This window comes from Chelonia mydas, chromosome 1, assembly GCF_015237465.2.
Source record: "Chelonia mydas isolate rCheMyd1 chromosome 1, rCheMyd1.pri.v2, whole genome shotgun sequence".
Taxonomy (NCBI): Eukaryota; Metazoa; Chordata; order Testudines; family Cheloniidae; genus Chelonia; species Chelonia mydas.
In genome coordinates this window covers 146,109,718-146,131,757 of record NC_057849.1, presented here as the reverse complement: position 1 = coordinate 146,131,757, position 22,040 = coordinate 146,109,718, and the positions used below count along the sequence as shown (strand labels likewise).

General features: G+C 39.7%; 1 protein-coding gene across 7 annotated transcripts in view; it reads left to right on the top strand.

Moving 5' to 3' along the window:
• DMD (dystrophin) overlaps positions 1–22,040 on the top strand; it is a 1,912,888-nt gene that overhangs the window by 667,304 nt on the left and 1,223,544 nt on the right. For all 7 annotated transcript variants that reach the window (XM_043538015.1, XM_043538014.1, XM_043538013.1 and 4 more), the window contains 2 exons: positions 9,615–9,790; positions 21,654–21,777. In XM_043538015.1, the coding sequence (XP_043393950.1) occupies positions 9,615–9,790; positions 21,654–21,777 (300 nt within the window). The remainder of the gene's footprint in view (positions 1–9,614; positions 9,791–21,653; positions 21,778–22,040) is intronic.

Sequence of the window (22,040 nt, the reverse complement as noted above, 5' to 3'; positions counted from 1 at the left end):
TTCCTACTAAATTAGTTGAAGTAGACAAAATTCATTTGGGGGAGGAGTAAAGAGAAGAGCAAGGTGGGGGGGGGGGTGGAAGTTACAATCCCACACAATTGCTAGTCCTCAGCTTGGCAACTTGAGTTAAAATAATCATTTGTGCTCCACAGAGTATGTAATTATAGAAGCTGAGGATTGGATTTACTACTTGTGTATTTACACTGGGCTCCAACCTATAGTCTTTATCCAGACAAAAATCCTGTGGCAGTTTAGCATTAAAGTGACAGCCCAGAGTTTGGAGCTGTGTTGGGGTACATGACCTCAATAAGGAATTGCAGGAGGTAGTGAGTCGCAGGCTCAAGGCTTCCTGAAGCTACCAGGGAACACATCCTCTAGGGGGTAACAAGCATTTCCCTTCAGCCTGGGCTGCTTTGCTGGTCAGTACATGACGAGTGGACATGAGGGCCTGGTCTTGTCTCTTTAATGGGTGACTAGGGCTGCTGGTTGTGCTAGCCAGGATCTGAGTAGCCTTTATGCTCAGGGGATCTCAAGGCCACAGTTGTGTGTGGCCCTGAATGGGATCCCTCAATGCACTAGAGAAATGCATAAGTGCACTGCCTCCATCCACTAGCAAAATATGTAATTGTACTCAAACTTCTGAAAATCATTCTACTTTCACAAATGCCGGTTGTTAAATTTCAGTAATAATTGATATCCTGATCTCTGAGATCTTACAACATATCCACACAGTTATGACTTTCCTCAGCTCTTTTACCTTTCATAATACTCCTTATGTATCATAGTTAATGAGTGCTGAACTATAAATCTAGTTTAGATAAATACAATTCCTATTAAAATATGAGGAACTAGGCATTAAACTGATCAAAATTACATGTGCTGTGCTCCATACTTCTAGAGAATAATAGATCCTTAGAATGACCGTTCAGTAATCACAAACTATAAGTCCTGTAAACCAAAATGAAAATCAGCATCCTAGTTGCTCCACTGAAAACTGCAGTGGTAAACTACAATAAATAAATGATACATTTTTCATAAATTGTTTTTTTTTTCTTCTCCCAAAACACGAGTACTGAAACAACCCTAAAATACTTGTTACTTTACACATGCATTGAAGACACACCATCCAAACTGTCAAAACCTCATCCACAATATTTATACAACCAAGTGCTGGGCACACCATTTTTGTAGGCATAATTTGGAGGTCATTGTCAGGCTATACCAAAAGAAGGACAGGAAACATTTGATATGGTTTTAATCAGGCCACAACTTTATTATTAGATGTCTGGGACTACCCAGAAGATAAAAGTGTACAGTGCAGGTAAATCCATGATCGTTCAGTAACTACCTGGGGGGTTTCTGCCAGTCCCCCCTCCCCTTTTTTTTCCATCCAGGTCCCCCAGCCAACCCATGTCTGGGATCTTGCCATCTACCCTTGTAGGAGGGTTAAGGTGGGCTATAATGCCATACCATTCAACCCCCCACTCCTGTTCTGCTCCTTTAACCAACACCTCCTTTTAAAGTCCTTTACCAGGCCATTTATCTGGTCACTGTGTCCCTTCCCTACCGAGTACCTGCACTAGACATCTACCCCACACTTACATAATCAGTTGCGACATACAGCCTAACTCCCTTCATGCCACATGTCAACAAAGCCCTCCCTGGATCTGCTGTGGGGAAGGTGACCTAGGCCAATCTGCTGTTGCTGGAAAAATTCCTTCCCAGCCCCCCCTAAAAAGGAGCTAGAGCAATGCCCACAGCAGGTCTTAACTAAATCTGGTATTTCACTACCTAAAGGGGAGGGAGGGTGGGGGCTGCCTCAGCCTGCTCCATGTAAAAAGGGGCTTCACCACACTGCACTGCTCTTTTAAACCCTTCTACCCCTCCGGTTCCCAGGAATGAGTTAGTTAGTGTCGCCATGCTGGCCCTTTCTTCCCTTTTGCAGCAGTTTGACCTCTCTCCCCTCCTTCCCGCAGCCATAAAGAACTGTTCCCTTCATTTGTCCAGCCAGCCAAATTCCCCCTGGCTTTAAGGTGGCTGTGATCATTTTGAAATTTTGGTTCTTTATTCTTAGTTTAAAAGGTGGTGATTGTCTCCTCGTCTCTTAACACTCCAATTCCCCCCACGCCTCCTGTCTCCCCTATAGACATTGATACTTTCATGTTTACAGGAATAAAAAACATGATGGACTTAATTTAGTCATCTATTCTGTAAGATCATGAATGGATAATACTCCTCCCCCGGCCCCACCCCAACATTGGGCCTGATCTTGCGGGCCTGCAACATGCAGAAGTCGAGTTTACTTCAGTGGAATTTCTGTGAGCTGAGGGCATGCAGGATCAGAAGCAATAAGAAGTAAATATTAACAAAAGATGCTTGATTTTTGTGTCATCTTCATTCAGCAACTACCACAATTGCAACTGGTAGCTGTTGATTGTTCTTAAAAGAAGGCACCCAGGATAAAATTTTCAAAAGTACCTACATGCCTAAATCACTTTTTTCAAATGGAACTTGGACTGCTGAGTCACTTAAATACTTCTGTAACTTTTACCCACGGTATAATTATCGTGTGTTCACACTCATTGCACTGCACAAAAATCTAGTGCTGGGTGTGAAGAATTCAAGTAGTGTGTCTTAGTAAAATTCATTTCCCTGTTTAGCCAACAAGAAAACTACTGGTGAAAGTTTATGTTCTTAAAAAGAAAATTAGACAATTAGCTGGGAGTTTGTAATCTGTTTAATTACAAGATGGGCATTAGGCAGCTCACTATAGTCTTCTCCATGTTGCAAGTTAATAAGAAAGTATATCCTGTTGTTAACTGAAGCTTTATGCAATTACTTCAATATTGACTACAATGGAACTTTATTTCTTTGGGGAAAAAAAAAACCAAAACCTTATGCTTCTAGTGGATGAATGATGATTTTTTTTTTAATATTAGCTACTTGCCACAGTGTGAGATGTGCTCAATAAAAATTAACATATTAACAGAATAATAAATTAATTGAGGGAAAAAACAGTTAGTTTAAAGTCAATGATGCACAGTAAGACACCCAAAAGTCAGGTGATGTGAAAGTTCAAGTTGAGTGCACAACCTTACTTACAAACGTCTTCAGTCTTCACTGTATGCACGCTAATGCAGTCTAATTACAAGGTCACATAATGTTTCGCAAGAGAACACAATACAATGTAATGCATTGTTTTCTCTTCATGTGTGGATCTAAGACAACTTGTGCTCCCTTAAAGTCTGTGAGCTAGAGTAAACTCAGGCTTATGATGCCAGGATAACTTCAGCTGTGGGGATTTTGTTAGTGGTGAGGGTTCAAGGGTAGAGGCTGTGTTTGCACAAAGTAGCCTCAGCATCATTTTCTCTTCTACCCTAACTGAAGGCCTTGGAGCAATTTAAATTTCAACCTAAATAAATAAATAAATAAGTCCTGCCCCTTCCTTCCCCCCAAAAGAAAAACAACAACAACAACAAGCAAACACATTTGTAGGAACAATAGGGAAGCTGGAATAGAGCAGGAAGGCTGCCTGTAAAGATCTGAAAGTTACACAAGGAGTGATGGGGATCAGATTTTGATGAAGATCTTCCCAATTCAGGGTAAATGTGACTAATTATCTTCAATGTAAGTGTCACTTATAGATACCACATGATAGATAATAATGTAGTTAAACATGAAGCCACGTTTGAAGAAAATCAGTTTGTGTGTTTCAAAGTTTGGCGCATTTAAAATCAGCAAGTCGTGGGACAAATTTCACTTTTAGATAGACTCAGACCTTAAAGCCTGCTGTCATTCTAAATATTCAGGTTCTTCCACTGAGCTTTAAGACAAACTCAATTTGCTGATTTTAAAGTTTCAGATCTGTTGTCTTGACATTGCTTGATTTTTTTTGAGTCTCAGTGAGAGCTACAAAACAAGTCGTATTTGAAGATGATTGGCTCAGAAGTTATAAAGTCAATAAAGAAGCTCTGAAAAATGAGTATTTAACTAGATTATACATGCAAGTGCACTGTATTTCTTTTAAAATGCTTTTATAGTTATAGGCTGTGATAAAGCAAGGTATTCATATGGACAGACCCTTGCACCTGCACAGAGTCCTATTAACTCCGATTGGTCTTGCCCCATGGATTAGCCAACAGGATTGGGGCCTTCATGAGAAATATACTGTACTTGCTCAGTAGCTATTTTCAAATGTTTATAACTTTTTCAAAACAGTTTTTCAAACTGATCAAGGACAATAGTCTTCGCTGAGGGCTATAATCATGCCAAGTTTCAAACTTCAGCTATTTTTGCTGTAGCTCTGCCTAAATTAGTGATGCTACTTAAGCAACATCCCCTCAGCCATTTTTTTTAATGGGGGGGGGAGAACCCAACCGTGTCCTCCCAACCATTCCTTAAACATATTCATGCTTTTGATTAGAGACCAAATTACAGCTCCAACAGTGAAGGGAGGTTACAAGTATACCACAGCTGAGTGCATTGCCAGATGCCTACACTAAAAAATAGTAGCATTAAAGTTGTTCTACAATACAAAAACAAAGATGGTACTAAACTCCCAAAATATTACACTGGTGCACGCACACAGTGTATGCTTCCATAACAATGAAATGGGGATTTGATGTTTTCCTACTCAAAAAGCAGGTGCACCTTTACTTTGCATATGTTTTTAAGATAGGCCCACAGATATTATTCTGATAGAGTAGGTTTGGTTTTGAACGCTTCTTTCTGTAATGCGTCATCTGACTCTTCCACACAGTTCTGACTCTGTAACAATGGGTTAAAAGTCCAAGCCATAGTTTCTCTTCTCCGTTTGACATCTGTACTTCAGGGGTTCAGGAAGATGACGAAGCTGTTCTGCATTTGGTTGGGACACCCTTGAATTAGTCATGGAGCAAACCACTTTAGTGATGAGATAAGTTATTCCTCTGGGGAAGAATATAAGAGTCATTTGTTGGTATGTAAGTAGAGTTACTGAAAGTTCTTATCTGATTGAGAGTAGTAATATAAAAATGTATCTAACTAATCTTTCTGAACTTCAACATGGCATTAAAATGGCCCTAGATATAAGTCCCAGCTTTCCTTAACTCCGACCCCCACACCCTGTCAGTAATTAGACAATTATGAGCTCCAAATTAATAGTTCAGTTTTCTTTCAAAGCACATGTTTCACCTCTGTTTTTGTTGATTAAGCATATAAATATTTTTCACGGTTTGAAGATGTAAATCATCAGACCCCACAGCATTTTATGCATTGTGATCTGACATTTGTGAACATATGGTAATTACACGGCGTGCTTTGTTTAAAGCAGTTTCCAACCAGCAGCTGAAGCTGTTACCACTCTACAATTGGTTACAGGCTGGGGAAATATTTAGTAGAATACAGTTATGCTTTCTTCTTTGTCTTGCATTTTATTCACTGTAAGCTGTGTCTTGCAATTGATCTACGAGTGGAACAATGACAAGATATGGCCTTAAGTTGTCAGAAACATCCTGATATTGATTTTGGGGTAAAACTTTCACCGAGTTTAGTAAGTGCGTTGCGTGTAGAGTGATGGCAGGGTATAGTCCCAAATGAACATGAGGACGAAACAATGATTTTGGGTGCTTTTAAATGACAGCTTTAAAATAACACGTGATCTCCTCATCTTTTCATCTGCAAACTTTATAAAACCTGAGATAGCAGAGGTTTGATCTGAATTTATTTATTTCAGAGCTGTGCAAGTTCATTTTAAAAAAAGTGTTAGTTTTTATAAAGCAGTATTTCATTTTAACTTGCTGCTTTATCATTGCTGTGATCTACCGTGTCATATCTGAGCACACTAAAGCCATGGCATGTAACCTAGGAGCCCAAGAGAGATGCAATTTAAAAATATATACTATATACTTTGGAAGCAATTTAAGAAGCAAAATAAAAGGCTTGTCTTAAACAAGTACTTTATAGTAGTTGTTCAGCACAGATATTTGCCAGGTGATAGTGCCAATATACCACCAATTCCAATAAATACACCACACTCAAATACAGCTAAAAAGGTCTCTGCTGCAGTCTGTGCCAAATTGTTGGCACTCGCTTGAGTAAAGACCACAGAATTTTTCCCCTTGTAACTAAAAGCCTCTGATTGCCAGATGCTGGGACTGGACAAGAGTGGATGGATTACTGGATGATTGCCCTGTTCTGTTCATTCTGTTTGAAGCACCTGGCATCGGCCACTGTTGGAACCAAAGATACTAGGTTAGATGGACCTTTGGTCTGATTCAGTATGGCCATCTTTATGTTCTTATGTAAAAATATGTTAACTGTTTGTTAGTTAACAGAAAAAAATACATTTAGCTTGGGGTTGCTAGAGCTTAAAGGCATGTAGCCCCCTTGCAGTTGTCCTACCTGTGCTAAATTATGTACAGTAAGTAAAACAGATTACCAGTTTCATAAATAGAATGGAATTTCCCTTTCTCTCCCCGCTCCCACATAGATTGGACAAATAACAGTTGAATTTTCCCACTTCCTCAATGGAGGTGGAGATCAGGCAGTTTTGGCAGGAATACTGTTTGATTTTACTAATAGTATTTTATAAAAAGAGAATGACTGGTAACAAGTGTATGGCCCCTTCCTTATTACTCTCTTCCCTCCATGGGGAAAGATAGTGGGGTGGGGCTAAGGAAAGAAAAAGAGAGTCTGATATGCCGTATCTTTATAACTGATGGGAACACCAATATCCCAATAATTGGTATAGGAACATACTCTTCTTTAATTGGGATCTTCAGGGAGCTTTGTATAACAAATTACTATACATTTATATAGCATCATAACTTTTTGGAGATTGAGACATAGATCCTTGCCCCTAGGAATAGGAGAATACAGATAACAAGGTGATGAACATGGCTTAAAAACCCTAGATCTTCATGCACCAGTGCTACTTTGGCTACCTTGCCAGACCTTATCTTCATATTCTGCTTCAGCTCCTTGAACCATCAGCTGGTCACTGAAGCTGGAACTAGAAGACATCCAACTCCCTTACAAATCAGCTAGCAGGAACAAGGAAGAAATGTGCCTTCTCTGCTTGATTGATGGACTGGGCAGGACACTTCCCTGCTTCAATGAGAACCTGTATAATGGCATGAAGTGATATTAATTTAGATGGAATATAGAGGCCCACAGAGTCAGTGGTGTTAACGTGACCCCAAAACTGTCCAATATGAAACAGTACTTGGGGTTTGGTATACAGAGAGCTCAGCCTGCTTAGTACCATGGCAATCACAGCATTTACATTTCTTTTCACCTTTTATTAAAGATATAGAAAACAGCTACATCATTGGAAATGTGAAGTATTAAGGGTCTTTCATTTTAACAGCATCCCGTGCTGTTCCCTTTCCTTTTAGCTGGAGAGAATCTTTAGGAAGAAAGAGAGAGGGAAAAAAACCTATCTGACAGTCTCTTAGGTGGGGAATAACTACCTTTTTGGGAAAAGGAGAAGTTGTTAGTTGAGATGGGGTGGAGCAGCTGCGGCTGCTGTTAGTCTGATCCCATTTGCTAGAACACGATATAAGGGCTTGTCTTCATGTACAACACTACAGCGGCATGGCTGTACCGGAGCTGTCGCATTGTTATAGCACTTTAGTGAAGATGCAGCTAGGGTGACAGGAGAGCTTTTCCTGCTGGCGTAGTTACTCCACCTCCCCAAGAGGTAGTAACTGTGCAAGCAGGACAAGCTCTCCCGTCATCATAGCGCTGTCTACATGGGGTAGGCAATGGCGGTTAGGTCGGTGTAACTACACCACCCAGGGGGTTGGATTTTTCACTCCCTTGAGCAACATAGTCATACCGATATAAGTCTGTATTGTAGACCTCGCCTAGGGCAAATGCACACGCCAGGGGAGAGACAAGAACAGCAAAAGTAGAAAATGCAGCTTCTGTCTCTGGCGTTGACTTTCATTTGCAAAGTCACTGCTAGAGAAACACAGGCCCAGCACAGTCTTATCAGCCAGCCTGAGACCTGGCAAACTTGTACCAGCATCGGGTTGTTTAGGACAGCACTTTTAGCTACTTTTCTGGTCACAGACTTACAGCAGTATCGCAAAATATATCCTTCTGGCCATCTAAGACAGACAGTAGGCAAAAGGAGAGGGAGAGAAAAGAAATAAAGTGGGGAAGGAAAAGGACACATGAGTGGGGCAGAGTAACAGTCTGACTTCCCTGGTGATGGTAGAATTCAGCCGCAGCCAGTGGGGAGAGGGTGATGTCATCAGGTCTGGTCTAGTCAGGACATTCTCAGGATTAGGATGAAGAAGGTGAGGGGTCACAGGAAACGGTGAGAGAGGCAACCATAGTGGTGAAGCTTGCTCTAGTCACCAGTTTTTCTCTCCAAAGTCTCTTATTTTAAGGATCCCCTCATTTTATCTCCCACTTAGGCCTAATTTCTGACCCACCAATTCTGGGTCATTGATTTCCGGTCTCTCACTGTTCTTACCAGGCATAATCTTAACATAGTCCTTGAATTATAGCAATAGGTCTTTTTTGCTGGGAGTTATTCAGTCTCTCTCTCTCTCTTTCTCTTTGTCTTTGTGTGTGTGTGTGTGTGTGTGTGTGTGTGTGTTCCTTTTCCCATCAACTTTTGTTATTATATGTTACTGTGACATTTTAGAACTTACACTTATTTTTCACAGTTTAGCTTACACTTAGGGTAAATTTGTAAACCCAATTATTACAACAATGGGTCCAAATATCAAGAGCTTAATCATTCCAAAAGCTGCATAAGCACACAAAACTCCTGTTGAAATCACTGATAGGAAGACCTATCCGTGACCTTAAGTATCTCTGTATTCCCTCTCCAGCTGAAGTGGGCAGCATGTATTTTCTAAACTCACCTGTTTGCATGTAGCTGTATTTCAGACCTGTGCAATACTGGTATTCAACCATATTCAATAAACTAATCTGCAGTTTTATATTTGTAAACATTAGTGGGACTTATGATCCCATTAATCTTAGATTCTAATTATGGAAACATAGTCAGTCATATATTTACTCGCATCACAGTAAATATTTTCCAAGCTAAGATTTCTTGTAAATTAGTTAATGGCTCTTTGCCACAAATATGTTTTAATTGTCATGAATTAAATATCAATTTGAAAATGATGATAAGCAGTAAAAAAAAAAGAATAATAGGCAGTAAATCTTATCAAAGTCAAATAAATATACTCCTGGTCAGTTCTCAAGAAATAAATATTTAAAATGAAGGAACCAGCTTTTTTAGCTTATTATAAAATGTTACTGTTTCATGAGAAAAACTACAGAAATATTATATAATATTTCTGTAGTTTTTCTCATGAAACAGGCTTTAGCTTTTTCTCCTTTGTTCATTTGACATGATTTATAAAGCACCAATAAATACATTCTACTTAGGATTCCTTCTGATTTTGATATTGACTTTCCTAGATGTCTTATTCGCATAGCATGAGTCAGATAAAACAATTTGGTTTGAGTTCAATACAGTGTTGTTTTGTTCTGAAGGTCAACCCAGGATCAGACAGGAGCAGTTTCTCATTATTTCCTGTTGGCACTCCAGTCTTTATTGAAGTCTTTCAAGCATTGTGTGACCTCTGTTTCAATACGTCTCACAGATTTCACAGGCTGTCACTGCCACTCAGACACCACTAACACAGACAACTGTAATGGAAACTGTAACTATGGTGACCACCAGAGAACAAATCCTGGTTAAGCATGCTAAAGAAGAACTCCCACCACCTCCACCACAGAAGAAGAGGCAGATCCTAGTGGATTCAGAAATTAGGAAGAGGTGAGAAGTACTAAAGGGTTGGGAAAGATCAGTGATAAAGTTTGGATAAGACTACAAAGATTAACTATTGTCATTTGAATGTTTGCATAATTTGGGAAAGGGGGTTTCTGTGGAAAAAAGATTCAATATGCCTGTAGTATTGTAATTAATTAGTACCTTTGTTTTTATCAGGCTGATTATGAAGTAGTTTGTACAAGTAGTTCCAACAAATTACTATGATATTGTACTGAATATTTAATAGGTATTATGCTAATATTAAAGTAATATTATTTTGTTAAGTCAAAGAACCACCACAGATGATGATTTGTAGTACAAGCATGACATTTTCTATACTTAGTGTGGTTCTGTTCTGAAAAGAGTCCTTAGAAATGGCATTGTGGCATTCCACATCAATTGTGACTCAAAACTTTGAGGAAAAAAACCCTTTAGTTTAAAAAAAAATAAAAATTCCATGTTCTAGTCCTGCAAACTCAGGCTGGAATCTGAAAAATTCTAAAAAATCCTAAAAATCCTAAAACTTATTTTTGTCACAAAGATAAGCAGTATAATTCTGAATCCTGCAGGAAATTCAGAGATGGTCCAGAAACTCAAAGTCCACTAGGTTGCAAACCTGTCTAAAGGTGCTCAGATATACAAACTTCAAGATAGATTTATCTATTGAATAAAAAGGTACCGTTGTTGCAGTCACATTGTGTTCATTCTTGAAGAGAATGTTTATGCTGTTCCTTCTTTTGCAAAATGTTTTTCGGTACTGTTAGATTCCTTCACTGAAATACTAAAACACATTTTTATGAAGATAAAATATACCTAATATTTGTGATCTGTCTTGTTAGATTGAAACCATTGTGTCCTAAGACATATGTGCAAAAGCAAGGTTAATTAGAGAAAAACTTTCCTGTACTTTGACATCTAGTATCTTCTGAAGATATTTGAAAATTGTTCTTTTCATGGGTCCTAGATATCAATGAAATGACAATGGAATGATGATAAATGAGATACATTAGTTTAGTTCAGGGGTTCTCAAACTTCATTGCACTGTGACCCTCTTCTGTGACAACAAAAAATACTACAGGGCCCCAGGAGTGGGGACCGAAGCCTGAGCTCATCCAAGTCCCTCCGCCTGGGGAGCGGCAGGAGAGCCAAAGCCCCACCTCCTCGGGCCAGGGGGCCAAAGCTGAAGCCCAAGGGCTTCAGCCCCAAGCAGGGGGCCTGCAACCTGAGCCCTGCCACCCAGGGCTGAAGCCCTCGAGCTTGAGTTTGGCTTTGGCACCGGGCCCCAGCAAGTCTAAGCCAGCCCTGGCGACCCCATCAAAATGGAGTTGCGACCAGTGATGAGCTGCCAGAAGCTGAAGAACTGGTTCCTTTAGTTGCTCCGTGCCTTCGGCAGCAATTCGGCTTTGGGTCCTTCACTCGTTCCGGGTCTTCGGCGGCATTGAAGGACCCGCCACCGAAGTGCCGCCGAAGGCCCACCGTGCTGCCAGGTGAGTAAAAATTCTTCATGGGAGCCTCCCCAGCCAAGAGCTCATGCAGGACAGACAGGACGGGAGCTCAGGCGGGATGGCCACCCCTTTAACAACCGGTTCTAAACCGGCTTCAAAATTTAACAACCAGTTCACACGAACCAGTGTGAACCGGCTCCAGCTCACCACTGGTTGCGACCCACAGTTTGAGAACCACTGGTTTATTTTAATAATGGATCCTAACTTGTTAAAGTCAAATGAGCGGTGCTGAAAAGGGCATTCTTTTCTGAATCACAAAGCTCTTGCATCTGCTCTCTGAACCGTTTGAAGACTTTATTTTCATGTGCTCATTACTATTAATAATTTAGTAGTGACCAAACATTTTAATCAGCACAGAGGCCCCATTGTGTTGGATACTGTATGAACATATGAGAATCACAGGAAATACTGGAATTATTTAATTCTGAAATTGAGAAAACAAAGGAATTAATTAAAAATTCCTTTATTTCTGGAAAAAAAAAATCTTGTACCTTTCACTTTCTGTCTGTCTGCCTGTTTTTTTCCCAAACTGAATGGTTAAGGAGTTCTCAATCTCAATGTGAAGTAAGAAGACTTCTGTTCCTGCAGAGACCATCAGTTGAGCTAAACAGAGCACCAGTAACCAAGGGACACTTTCCCATCATAAATACTGTAGATCTCCAAGATTAAATGGGCCTCTTTACTAATTTATAGCTATGAACCAAGGTTGCAAGCCATTACATACACAGTATTGGTCCATATTTTTCTTTCCTGTTAGCATTCTCTTGATCTCTAATAGTGAGCGTTGAATTGATTAAGACATGCAGACTACGTAGCTGAAGTCAGTGTTTAGGGAAATTATCCCAGAGCAGGAATTTAAATGTTAGCTGGATTATAGCAACTATTTATGTGTGGAAGCATCTAGTATTACACTAACTGAAAATTATAAAGGGGAGTACTGCTTGTCAACTATGGCCTCTTAAACTAGCTAAAGTATTGAAGCTGACAGGGATACATATTAAAAATGATTAGTATTTATAAAGAAAACAGGAAATGTTATCAAATTATGAATTGACAAACTATGATAACTTGCAGGCATGTTGCCAGTTCTACAATAAACAGTGTAGTTTATTGATGTATTTTGACAGTAATAAACTAGATTTTTTTTTGTTTTGTTTTTTGTTCGTTGAGAGCAGGAGAGGAGTTGTCTGTATGTTGCCCTCTCAGCCATATCACTACAGTTTAACCTTTGAAAAACAAATTTGAGAAATTCTGTTCTGTATGTTTTATCTTTTGTTTTTTAAAAAGGAATATATTAGAGTCTAATATACAGTCCTGGAGATATTCTGTAGCTCTCATCTCAAATCATGCCCTAACATAATTTTAGATAAGATAGAGAGAGTGCATTTCAGAATAAATGTACTGTGGTTTCTCATACATACCTGGGGCCAATGTCTTTGCCATTAATAAATAGATGATTTTTTAATTGTGATCCGATTAGTTTTGAGTTGACACAAACTTAAGTACTTTGCTCCTGCTGAGACAGAGTCCATGTTTATTAACCATGCATTGGTATTGTCTCTCTTGATAATTAATGGTAGAAAATATAATTGAGATATGGAGGAGAGAAAACAGAAAATCTAGTATTCATTATTTTAATATCTTTAACATGATCTACATTGCTTTCAAACTTTTTTTCTACATTGGTTTCTAGGTATATTTTTATGAATGGTAGTTATTACTATATAGTCCCTGGACAAATATTATGTGGGCTCTCATTCAGCATAACTGCACTAGTGGCCTTTTAGTGGACTACCTGTAGGACACGGACCTGTGGTTGATGAGTAGGAGACCTAGAACTTGCCCACTGACGTACAGCTAGAGGTTTATGGCCTGTGATTGGGTTACCATGTGGGTGGAGGTTGTCCTCTGGCATTTCTACTCACACTGCCACTAACAGACCCCCTTCCCTTCCTTCCTTCCTTTGTATTCCACAAGAGTGTGCCAGAGGAGGAGAACCAGTCAGGAAGCAGCTTTGGAAAAAAGTTGAGAAGACAGGGAAATAAGTTTGAGACAGAAAGAATAATGGTTACTGCTTTGTTGTTTCAGAAGATAAGCAAGACTGTTTCCCACCAAAATCCCAGTGTCTCCTGATCAGCATTACTGATTGTTTGGTTAAATCCTGGGCGCACTGAAGTCAGTAGGATTTTTGCTGTTGAATTCCTGGTTGCAGTGAAGTCTAACCTGTGCCTCTATAGGGAATAAAATGAAAAGCATGCAAACTTAATTGCTAATAGAGCATAAAAGCACACTGTACACTCTTACACAGACCAGCTATAGTAAATGGGAAAGTGTGATGTTATATGGCTTCAGCTTACCAAACTGAAACTCCATATACATCTAATAATGGGGAAGAGAAGTCTCAAAAGGCTGGACACTTATCCAAAATATCTGAACCAGTTGAGGACCAGGCCCCATTTCCATCCAAACCTACCTTGTATTGTCTTCTGGGGAGGAAGGACTGGTGGCCTGCTACCTGTTTCCATACTCCCTGGTATCTTTGGTCAATCAGCTATTCTCTTGGATTCACCTTTAGGATAGAGGATGATCAGTGACCTCAGGAAACGCATCTCATTTCTTTGAGTATATTTTTCTTAGGAGTAGCCATCTCTCTCTCTCTCTCTCTCTCTCTCTCACACACACACACACACACACACACACACACACACACACACACACACACACACACACACACACACACACACACACACACACACACACACACACACACACACACACACACACACACAGAGCAGCAGGGAGAAATAGCTCTTATCTGTGTCCCCAGTTACAGGTTCTGACATCTTGGCACCTTAGTTTGGCCCTCCGCCGAGCAGCAGTGCAGAGTGGGGTATCTTAGGTGCCTCAGACATTTTTCAGTTCCCGGGGCCACCTATGGTCAATACCAGATGCTTCAGAAGAAGTTATAAGAGCCTGTAGTAGGCAGGTGTGGGCTATTCTGCCCCTCCCCCTTCCCTATTTGGTCTTATCCTGGTCTCTAATAGTTAGACTGGCTTAAACCCTGAAGCATTAAGTTTAATATTTTTTTCAAAAAAATCAAGTGGATGATGACTGGATATTCTTTATCCATATAAATGTTCAATCTCAAATTTAATCTTGCTAAAATGTCCAGTCCCTTATTGCTAAATTCTTATCATCTTTGACTTCCACTGGCAATGAATTCTGCAATCTAGAATTTGCCACCTTTTCATTTCATTGACTGTCCCCTTGTTCTTTTGCCATGAGATCAAGAACATCTGTCTGTTCCCCTAGCTCTCTCCTTTATACCATGTATTATTCTATATATGTTCAGTAAGTTTTCCCATTTATTAAAAGAAAGAGCTAGAAAAGAGTCTTCAAGAGTTAGAGGTTTGTGTTGGGCTGAAAAAAGCAGCCAGACATTGAGTGCTTATCTGAAATTTCTGAAGGTGCATAACCATATTGTGTTACTCTCCTCCATTTGCCATACAAATGTGTCCCGTTTCCTTGGGTGGCGTGTTCTTGGGAATAGTACTTCCCAACTGACTCAGCCTCTCTTCTGCTCTTCTAAAGCTTTATTAAATATTGTTGGTTTCAAAAAAATAAAAAAGTATATTTAAAATAAAGAATCAACCTGCACTGGTGAAAGAGTGGATATTAGAGATGATTGTGCTTTAGAGTTCCTTTAAATTTTTTTTTTGTTTTTTTAATTTTTAAATTTATATTATTTTTAAAAAAGTAGAAGGTTTCTTTTTAAAAAAAAATCATGAAGCTGCAGCTCAGGGTCTCCTTGCAGATGAGTTGAGTGTCTCTGTTTCAAGGAGGAAGAATGGGAAGCTTGGCTGCTCCATGAATGCTGCATTTGTGAATTGTGGTGGAGTTGGCTGCCCATCTGTTCCTTTGATAGAAGGTACTGCTGGTGGTAGTGATAATAATACCTAGCTTTTATATGCACTGTTCTGAAAGCACTTTACAAAGGAGGTCAGTATCATTATCTCCATATGGGGCAACTGAGGCACACGGAAAGTGCCAGTGTCCTGCTGCCACTCTGTCAAAGATGGGAATTGAATCCAGGTCTCCTGAATCCCAGTCCAGTGCTCTATCCATTATGCTATAAAATGTGTTCTGTTTAGTAGGCTGTGGTGTCTCCCCTTTATCCCCAAAAACCTGCTGTTAGGACACATTTGGAGAGAGGTGTGGGTGTCCTTTGACCAATTTATAACCCAAGAATGATTTGGTTTGGATCCAAGGATGTGAAATGTTCTGTTGTGGTTGACAGGGAGATTCTTTAAAAAGAAATGACCTGTCCTTATGAAAACAAAACAGACAGACTGGGGTCAAAAACATACATTAAAAACAGTTAATAGAAATAATTGACTATTGTCAGACAAAACCAAAGTAAATAGAATGATGCATTGCAGCATTTTGGCAGGAGGGGTGTCATTGACATATTCTGGAGTGTGCAGGTCAGGTGCATGATCCAAAAAGAACGTAAACTGTAAACAACATTTTACTCCCTTAAGGCTTTTAAAAGGCAAACCAGTTTTAGCTGCTAAACATTTCATTTATATGTATTTGTATTATTAATGTCCCTGAATATTGTGTAAAGAAGCCTTTCTTGTGCCACTTGGTAAATTACTTTGTACATTCTATGTAATATGCCCATGCAAAGTCTATTTGTCACAGTGTTATTATGGGTATAATGACAAACTATGAATATGAAGCAGACAGTCTGTACTTTGAGGAAAGGAAAGGCCTGATAAAAAAGCATAGTTGCTCCATCTAGTGTTTAATATTTAGGGAATGTTAGCAAAATCATATACATTTATTCTTCATATAAACTAGGCTTTTATTTTAAATAAATGTTTTCATGATATATTAAAAGGGGTTATGCCAGACTTTGCTTTTCAGTTCATTCTCTTTGTATTTTCAGCAGTATCTAATATTAAATTTTGTGTTTTAGAAACTAGAAATAACTGTTTTCAGAGATTAATTTCGTTAACATATGTTGTTTCAAATAGGCCTTCACTGAGCTGCAAATTGTGTAAACCCTAGCTGTGTGCAGGTTGACAAGCACTTTATCTCCAGCTCTGTAGATTGTTTGACCCTTGTGCACTTGTGTATGATTTAGTGCTTGCTATTCTCTATTATATAACCATACTTAGCTAGACTAAAATGGGAGGATTCAGGTGTCTGAAATTTTGCTGGTGTTCCTTGGTTATGTAGTGTTTGTGTGGGCAACGTTAATTAAGAGGAGCAAGTGACTTAACAAAATCACATTTTGTTGTAAACATAGGGTGCGATTTCTGAAGATTTTCCAGGTGCAAAGCTATGATAGGTGGCTTGCTGTAGAGTAGTGGGTCCAAGTACATATGTAAATCAATGGATGCGACATTAATACAGCTTGCTAGCACCTCACTTTTGCTGTCAATGGCTGAAGATATAAAGCAGCATAATTTTAATCTATGATGACTTCTGGCTGGTTGTCAGATTGGTATCTCCTTCATCCTAAAATGCGTGACCTCAAGCACCAGTAGAAAGGAATGAAGAACAGGACCTCTCAATGTGCCAATTCAGAGAGAAGTATTGTGAGTAGGTCTCTGATAAATAGGGTAAAGTATACAAATGTAGTGGAGGAGCAGGAAATTAGAAATGGCGACTTGGCTGACACATTGGGAATTCAACCAAGGGCCTCCAGAGCTAAAAGAAGAGCTTATATAGTTTGAACTAAAGAGACAAAGCTCCCTAGTTGAGGACTATAAAAACTCATCCCCTTTATGGAGTGTCCCAGAAGGGGTTCTATAGCACTCACTCGCCATTGGATTACACAGACAGTTACCAGATTTGCCTGTTACTTTGGGGTATGCTCATTTATTAGGTTTCAGAATAGCAGCCGTGTTAGTCTGTATTCGCTAAAAGAACAGGAGGACTTGTGGCACCTTAGAGACTAACAAATTTATTTGAGCATAAGCTTTCGTGAGCTACATGCATCCGATGAAGTGAGCTATAGCTCACGAAAGCTTATGTTCAAATAAATTGGTTAGTCTCTAAGGTGCCACAAGTACTCCTTTTCATTTATTAGGGTTACTCTTCTTGTGGGGGTGGGGTTCTGTAATTCTATCAATATACTGCTTGTGTCCCTTGTTCTCATATGGAGCTCTACTTCTCCCTTCTACAAGTTCCCTCCCAATGGAGCTATCCTGCAGAACCTAGGTTCCCCAGGGCTGGGTTCTTCCAGCCCCAGAATCAGACGAACACACACACACATTAACAGAGAGCATCTGAGAGGAGTGGGTTAATCACCAATCCCAAGATGACCCCTTATATGTCCTTGGACTCAGCAGGCTGGGTCGAACAGCACCTCCAAGTTGTTACTCTCACGTGCCATGGGCCCCACACTGGAAGAGAGTATGTCTGAGCAGGCTGGGTCGAGCAGCACTTCCAAACTGCCACCCTCACATGCCCCAAGTTCAGCATTTCCCTATCCCCATTTTCACATTACAGTTGTTCTGGTAGTGACCCACTGGATTAGAAAACCCCACAGGATTTTTGGGCACTGCAGGGATCTTTAGCTTAGGTATGAGGAGCGTTGCTGCAGAAAGAGACAGAGAAGCAACCAGCTTAACCATGAAAGTTATTTGTCAGGTAATAACCACAGAAGGGGAGCCAAACAAGCAAAACAGTTATAATATTAAATCTAACTTAAATTTGATTACAAAACTCAGGTTTAGAAAACTATAACTGATCTCACAAGTCAGGGTCAGAAGGCTGTACCTAAAAAGAGAGAGAGAGAGAGTGTTAGGTTCTCACCACTCCGTGAAGCTTGAATCGATGGGGGATCCCAGGTGGTGGTGGTAGCTGTGGGTCCAGAGTGCTGGAGACAGGCAGAGCCCCCAGCACAATCAGTTAGGAGAAGATGAAGTCGCAATGGAACTGATACAGATTTTGGATCCAGGCATCAGAGCACTTACTTGCGCATGGGTAGGGGGTTTTGTAGAGAGAAAATAGTGGTTCAAGGGAGAAAACTACATTTGTTTGTGGGTAAACTGATGGCTCTTGGGAGTGTACCAAAGTTATTTTGTTCAGGCTAGACAAGAGGAACTGATGATTCCTGGCTATGGGCAGTGTTCCTTTGAGGGAGCTCACAATGCAATTAGGCAACTTCAGTATTTTGGATACCAATAAAGAATTTATTACTAGAATTGGTCTGATAACTACTGAGCTGGGTGTGTGCAGGCATGGGTTCATTAACATCTAGAGCAGAGATTCCCCATCATACAGTTCTTTCCTGGTCCCAAAGTTCTGTGTGGTTCTTGCTTTGGAATCTCTGTTCTTCATTCTGTATGCTAATGGGGATGCCTTCCTGTCCTTTCTTTGATGCAAATAAGGCTAGGGGAGTTTCCTTAATCCTGTTACCCTTGTCGGAAGGGGTGTAGGTGTGTCTTCCACTACCTTTTCATTGCTTTTTGTAAGTCTTTCTTCTGATTGGCTTTGGTTCAAGCAGAAGCTGGGAAGGGGGACACAGAGGTAACAAGACACAATATTCAGAGGTGCTGTATAGAAGTGCCCTTTCTGCTTACACTACTTCTCTCTGAATTATCACATATACTAAAAATACCCGTTGTTCGTCCCCTTACACTGGTGCTTGAGGTCACCCATTTTAGGATGAGGGAGATCTCAATCTGACAACCAGCCAGATGTCGTCATGGATTGAAATTATGCTGCTTTATATCTTCAGCCATTGACAGCAAAAGTGAAGTGCTAGCAAGCTATATTAATGTCACACCCGCTGATTTACATACGTACTTGGACCTACTACTCTACTGCAAGCCACAGATTTTCAATGGGCCTCAGCTCAAAATGGTTGCATATGCACTTCCATGGCATTCAAGTTATATATATGTGTGGAAGTTTGAATGTGTGTGGAAGTTTGAATAGCTCATGCTCATAAATTCCCAAATGATCTTGCAATTTTAATGTGCCTATACATACAGTGTAACTTTCAAAATAGCCCTCATTTCCTGCACATAAATAAATAAATGCTTAATACAAAAGGTTGGCTTCTACAAAATGTTTTTTGAAAATCAAGACCATAATATTCCTTTAAATAAACCAATGGCAATCTCAGTTTAGACTAAAAATTGCCTTGCCTTGTTGGAGATAAGGCATTCAAATTTGACTGTCAAGTGATTTAGATAATTTTGCTTTATGGGCTCAGATACTCCAGTGACGATGCATTCAAAATGTCTGGATAGATAACTGTCGGACCATATTTTCTTAATTGTTATTACTTGTTATTTTTATTATGATAGCATCCAGGAGCCCAAATCGGGATCAGGGCTCCTCTCCTCTGTGTTCAGTGCTTTACAAGTACACAGTAAAGGCAGTCTCTTTTCTGAAGAGGTTAAAATCTAGATTAAGACATGACACATGTGGGTGTAACAGACAATTGGAAGGAATAGGCATGGAGGAGAGGCTAAATGAAAAATTCTATAATTCATGTATTTATGTGCACAGGTAGTTTTGAGTCATTCAGTTACTTTTTTGACTTTTGAAATATCAGTAAACAAATGATAGATATCGAAGGTCGCTGCTGGTCATCTACCTAGTCGTCATCAATTGGCAGTTTCCAGTAGGCATCACAGTAGATGTGGGTCTTGAAGAAAGATCTGGGAGAAAGGGGAGAGATTTTACTGACTAGCTCAGAAAAGTGTGCTATGCATAAGAAACAGCATAGAAGAAAGTGTGAAGATGCTTGTGGGAGAGTAGGTAAATGGGATCAAGGCAGAGTTCGTGAAATTGAATTTGTGTCTGAGAGTCATAAGATACAGAAGTAGGTAAGTAGAAAGGAACTAAGTTGTGAACTGCCTTAAAGGTAAAGTTTGTATTTGATTCACTGGAAGGACTAACACCAGGTGACACGGTTAGAACAGAAGGCCGGGAGCGTGGCCTCAGCAGCAGTTTTTTGAACAGAGCTGATAACCGGTAAGGTAAAAGGGAGAGAGGTGAGGATGGTTGAGAAAAAGGAGTTGCAGTAATGAAGATAAGGGATGGTAAAAGCCGATACGAAATTTCAAATGGTATAGTTAGAGTGTAAAGGTCAGATCTTCGACATACTGTGGAGTAAGAATCCCCAAGATTTGAATACAGCCAGGCGGTGTTAGGCTACAGAGAGAAGGTAGAGTAAAAGACAGCACCTTGGTTAAGGGTGGTGGCATGGAGGATGACAGACACTCATTCTGCAGCTGGAAAACCAAAGCATGCACACTACTTAAGGGAAAGAATTTCAGAGACAATAAATTACCAAGTTTTTAAATATATGCCAAGCAAAAGCCCATTTTAAAGTCAGGGAATTATTTAGAGAAATTGTCTGAAGTGATTTGATTTTGGGTTCTATAGAGCAGCTGCTTCAGTCCCAGTGCTTTTAAATCTACACAGACTCTCCTTGCATTCTCTCTCCACCTGTGTTGGCAACAGCACTGGAGAGGGAGTCAAATCTGGAACCTATTGTGTAGAGACTAAATCAGCTTGCAGCTTCATGACTCCTCCACGCTTCACAGAAAATTAGGTCCCTACACATAATAAAACTGGTCCTAAATGCACCTTCATTTTGAACTCCTTTCTTTCTGAATGAGAAAAGGTGAATCAGTGTTGCAGGTGACGGTGAAGAAATAAAATCCATTTAAAAAAAACAGCTATAAAACAAAGTACTGAAAAGTCTGTGGGGTGGGAACACAGGGAAAATAATTCCACATGGTACTAAATTTTTAATTTCCCAACTTTGCACAATGTTGTTTTTTTAAAGGTCAGCTGACTGGTAACTAGAGCTAACATAAATCAGTTGGGAAAGACTCCCTCCCTCCTTCGGACTGTATCCTTCATATCAGCTCAGTAGAAGGTAGAATCAGAACCTTTGTGGTATGAATGCTACAAGTGCATCTATAAATTGTCTCCTCCCTAATTGAGACAGTAGGGGTTTTGCAAAGCTTTTCTTAGCTGTGAAAGTCATTCTTTGCATATTTTACAAAAGAAGTCAGTTCATAAATCTGGACACCTGGATGCGAAAGTGGAGTTGTCTGTTCAGTAGACAGATTAGTGTAAAAAAAACTAGGAAGCATTTGTAGGTTTACAAAAGGGCTCCTAAGTTTTACAGTTGACAGTTTTATGTGGTATCTTCTGGAATGCAGCCTACCTAGAACTTCTGTTTCTGACGGCAATCACCACTTTTTTTCATATTTAATTCATAATTAAGGTTGAAACACCTGGTATAACATCTTTGCTGTGGTTGTTAATTTTAAAGGTTTTATATCGAAAGAAAAAATTTCTTGTATTTCTCTATATCTTAGGTTTGACGTCGATACAACAGAACTACACAGTTGGATGACCCGCTCAGAAGCTGTACTTCAGAGTCCCGAGTTTGCAATATATAGAAAAGAAGGCAACCTGTCAGACCTCAGAGAAAGAGTCAATGTAGGAAAATATACTCTCATATTTGTTTGTCAATTTGTATTAATTTTTCAAAGAACTTTCAAAGTCCAAATCTAAAAAAGTTGAACTGTAGATTGGCAAACACTGATTGACCATACACAGCCAAATTTTCAGAATTGCTCATTAATTTTGTGTGTCCCAGATTTTGGCTGGCAGCTTGATATATGTTGTGCCTGAGGTGGTGTTGACCCATACATCCAAGTCCACACACTTTTAACTTGTACTACAGATTTGTATAAGTCTAA